The 4,654-nt window shown below is 47.3% G+C and overlaps 1 protein-coding gene across 1 annotated transcript; it reads left to right on the top strand.

The window, feature by feature from the left end:
• Positions 1-1,777: 1,777 nt before the first annotated feature.
• On the top strand, positions 1,778-3,984 carry YJU2 (YJU2 splicing factor homolog). Its single transcript, XM_066249753.1, has 2 exons — positions 1,778-2,006; positions 2,147-3,984. Exon 2 carries the CDS (start codon positions 2,382-2,384, stop codon positions 3,351-3,353), a length of 972 nt encoding a protein of 323 aa, XP_066105850.1. The 5' UTR covers positions 1,778-2,006; positions 2,147-2,381; the 3' UTR covers positions 3,354-3,984.
• Positions 3,985-4,654: the final 670 nt, after the last annotated feature.

Raw genomic sequence — 4,654 nt, 5'->3', positions numbered from 1 at the left:
CCAATGGAGCCTTGGCTGCGGGAGGGGAAGAGAGAGACAGAGAGGAAGGGGTGGGGTGGGGGGTGGAGAAGCAAATGGGCGCTTCTCCTATGCGCCCTGGCCGGGATTCGAACCCGGGTCCCCCGCACACCAGGCCGACGCTCTACCGCTGAGCCAACCGGCCAGGGCCGCTGTCTTTGTCTTTAAATTGTCCACCCACTGGCAAACTGTATATTGAAGCTGTCTTTTTTGTTTTACTTGGTTAATTTTTGTGATTTTAGGTAATCCCAATCTGAGGACCTGGGCCATGGAACAAAATATTATAGAATATAAATCAGTTTATAGTTTGACTTAACAGAAAGTACTCGGTAGTATTTTACATATGCAATGCTTATTATTGGGAATTGGCTGAGAAGACTAAATTCATCTCCAAATGTTTACCAAAAAAAGACAAAACAAAATAAAAGAAACCCTTTAGTTTGAACTACTATATGATCCAGTTATTCCACTTCTGGGTATTTATCCAAAGAAAACAAAAACACTAATTCAGAAAGATATATGGACCCCTATGTTCATGGCAGCACTATTTACAATATCCAAGATATGGAAACAACCTAGTGTCTACTATCAGATGAATTGATAAAGAAGATGATGTGACATGCCCCATGCCAGAGCAAACCCTGACCCTGAACCATTGCCTGGCCTCTTCCCATAGGCTGCACAGTGGAAAGAAAGAGAGAAAAAAAGATGTGATATATACACATAGTAGACTATTAGCCATAAAAAAAGAAATAAAATCTTACCATTTGGGAACTACAAGAATGGGCCTTAAGGGTATTATGTTAAGTAGAATAAGTCAGAAAAAAAAAGAAATATGACTTAACTTATATGTGAAATATAAAAAAATAACAAACAGCCTGACCAGGTGGTGGTGCAGTGGATAGAGCGTCGGACTGGGATGTGGAGGACGCAGGTTCGAGACTCCGAGGTTGCCAACTTGAGTGCGGGCTCATCAGGTTTGAGCAAGGCTCGCCAGCTTGAGCCCAAGGTTGCTGGCTCGAGCAAGGGGTCACTCGGTCTGCTGTAACCCACTGGTCAAGGCACATATGAGAAATCAATCAATGAATAACTAAGGAGCCGCAACGAAGAATTGATGTATCTCATCTCTCTCCCTTCCTGCCTGCCTGTCCCTATCTGTCCCTCTCTCTAACTCTCTCTGTCTCTGCCACAAAAAAATAAAAAATAATAAATAATAAAAAAAGAACAAAGTGAAAACAACTCATAGATACAGAGAACAGATTGGTATTTTACCAGAGAAAAAATGGGTTGTTGGGGGTTGGGCGAAATGGGTAAAAGGGGTCAATTATATGATGATGGATGGAAACTAGACTTTTGGTGGTGATGATCATGTTGTAGTATCTACAGATGTTGCATTATTAAATTGTACATGTGAAACATACCCAATGTTAAAAACCAATGTTACATCAAATAAAAAAAAGCAGAAGAAGAAGCCTGGCCTGCGGTGGCGCAGTGGGTAAAGCATAGATCCGGAATGCTGAGGTTGCTTGTTAGAAACCCTGGGCTTGCCCCGTCAAGACACATACGACAAACAGTCAACAACTAAAAGTGAAGCAAACGGGACTTAATACTTCTCGCTCCACCCCCACACCCCACCCCACACTCCGTAAAATCAATAAATAAAATCTTAAAAAAAAAAAAACCCAAAAAGATTTCACAATTAAATGAAGCAACGAGTTGATGATACTTCATTCTCGCTCTCTCTCAAATCGGTAGGAAGAAATTAAAGGGAAAACGCAGGTGGCAGTGGGGGGCATTTGGCAGCTATTACGTGTGTATGGGGGCCACGTCTTTGAGTTTGCTTGTGATTTAAGTAAACTTGGGACGAGGTTTCCAGGGTGCTCCCTTGTCGCTTGTAGCGACCTGTGTAGCCCGTGGGATTTGCCCCCAGTCACCACGTGAGCGCTGGGACATATAAACGCCTGGGTTCCCAGAGACCAATGTACAGGGTAAGTGCTCTATTTCCTTTTTTTTTTTAATTTTTTATTTCCTGAATTAAACAAATAAACAACAAGGAGTGTTGCGACCGCAGCCATGTCAATATCACGACAAAATTTTAACCTGATCTCAATAACTTCCCCAAATCCAGACTGCCTCCGGAACTTTTGTTGCGCTACCGACGTTGCAACTCGGGAGGAAAGACACAAGGATTCGGACTCTGACAGGCGGGGATCAGAACTAATGAAAAAGAAAAATGCGAACGTTGCAGCCAATAATAGAGGCAGGAAGAATGACGTCAACGGAAGTATGCGGGACGGTCGCGGAAGTTCGATAAACACGGATCCTAAACAGTTCGCCTTTGCTAGTGAGGATAGAAGGCAAGGATGTCGGAGCGTAAAGTTTTAAACAAATACTATCCCCCGGACTTTGACCCGTCAAAGATCCCCAAGCTCAAGCTCCCCAAAGACCGGCAGTACGTGGTGCGGTTGATGGCTCCCTTCAATATGCGGTGTAAAACGTGCGGAGAGTACATCTACAAGGGTAAGAAGTTCAACGCGCGCAAAGAGACGGTGCAGAACGAGGTCTACCTGGGCCTGCCCATTTTCCGTTTCTACATCAAGTGCACGCGCTGCCTGGCAGAGATCACCTTCAAGACAGACCCCGAAAACACAGACTACACCATGGAACACGGAGCCACGCGGAACTTCCAGGCCGAGAAGCTCCTGGAGGAGGAGGAGAAGAGAGTGCAGAAGGAGCGGGAGGATGAGGAGCTGAACAACCCCATGAAGGTGCTGGAGAACCGAACCAAGGACTCCAAGCTGGAGATGGAGGTCCTGGAGAACCTGCAGGAGCTCAAGGACCTGAACCAGCGGCAGGCCCACGTGGACTTTGAGGCCATGCTGCGGCAGCACCGCCTGTCCGAGGAGGCGCGGCAGAAGCAGGAGCTGGAGGAGGATGAGCGGGAGACGGCAGCCTTGGTGGAAGAAGCTAGGAAACGAAGACTGCTGGAGGACTCCGATTCGGAAGAGGATGCTGCTGCTCCTGCCCCGCCCCAGCCGGCCCTGCTACCCAACCCCACCGCCATCCTGGATGAGGCCCCGAAGGCCAAGAGGAAGGTAGAGAGCTGGGAGCGGAGCGTGGGCACCCTTGGCAGCAGGCCCCAGCTTTCGGGCCTCATCGTGGTGAAGAAGACAGACCTGGATGGCAACACCCCACAGGGCCAGCCGGCACCCACTCTGGGCACTGTGAAAAACGGGAAGGTGGCAGACCCTGCACCCAGGACGCTGGGCGCCTCCTCCCTGAGCCAGCTGGGTGTGTATTCGGATAGTGAGGACAGCAGCAGCAGCAGCAACTGAGGCCCTTATCCAGGTCAAAGGTCATATGTCCCAACTCCAGCCGTGGGTGGCTAGGGCAGGAGGCCTTGGCACCAACCAGAACACAACCGGACAAAAATGAATGTCCTTAGAGGTTGGCAGGCTCAGCCATGGCTTCAAGTGAGGGTCTCGGTTTCTCTCCTGTGCCCCCAGCCACCGAGGTCCAGCCCTTCTAGACCTTTAGATCCAAAGCTCATGCTGTGCTCCACCTGGCACCAAGTTTAGGACTAGGACGTCCCTAGAAGGATGATCCTGTCTTGGACAGTCCTTGAGATATTAGCCATGTTTTGGGTATGTGGGTGAGCCCATCCACCATTGTTGGCTCCATCTCTTCCCACCACAAAATCATCTGGAACCAATCCTATTGGGATACATTAAAGTCCTAGAATGTATATACAGTAACTACAAGTGGGAGATACCCTGGCTGTTTTTAATTCACAACAGGTAGAAATTCATTTTTCAAATGATGGACTCCAGCCCAGGCGACTGTTTTCTGCTCAGCTTGAACACTGGGATGCTGTGGGAGGGGGAGCCATCCATCCCCATGGACTCTTGCTAGATTTGTCACAATGGATCTTTTTTTTTTTAATATACCAAATAAGACTTAGTTTGCTTTAATAAAGTCTCATTAATTGAGTGTAAAGTTGGTCCGTATATCATTGTTGTAACACTAATTAATGGTGTCTACATTACTATTTAGCTTTGTGCATTTGTGGGAATTTTACCAGTTTATATGGAGAGGTGCTCTTTGACCATTTCACACTTTGTTAAAGCACCAGTAATGTATCTGGTATATGCCAACCTGCCCTGAGCTATTTTTCCACAAATCAATGACCCACTGTTTTAACCCTGGAAACAGGTTAAGCATTGCCCTTGAAACAGGTGACTTAGCACATGCCATCACATCTAGCTGAGTTGGAGAATAAAATACCAAGGCCACTTTGGTAAGTAATTCCTAACAAGCCTGACCAGGCGGTGATGCAGTGGATAGAGCGTCAGACTGGGATGTGGAAGGATCCAGGTTCGAGACCCCGAGGTTGCCAGCTTGAGCACGGGCTCAACTGGTTTGAGCAAAGCTCAGCAGCTTGGACCCAAGGTCATGGCTTGAGCAAGGGGTTACTCAGTCTGCTGAAGGCCCATGGTCAAGGCACATATGAGAGAGCAATCAATGAACAACTAAGGTGTCGCAACGAAAAACTGATGATTGATGCTTCTTATCTCTCTCCGTTCCTGTCTGTCTGTCCCTATCTATCTTTGTCTCTGTAAAAAGAAAAGAAAAGTAA

Source organism: Saccopteryx bilineata, chromosome 1, assembly GCF_036850765.1.
Source record: "Saccopteryx bilineata isolate mSacBil1 chromosome 1, mSacBil1_pri_phased_curated, whole genome shotgun sequence".
NCBI classification, from domain to species: domain Eukaryota; kingdom Metazoa; phylum Chordata; class Mammalia; order Chiroptera; family Emballonuridae; genus Saccopteryx; species Saccopteryx bilineata.
The sequence above is the reverse complement of the archived record's forward strand: the minus strand, read 5'-3'. Positions and strand labels throughout refer to the sequence as shown.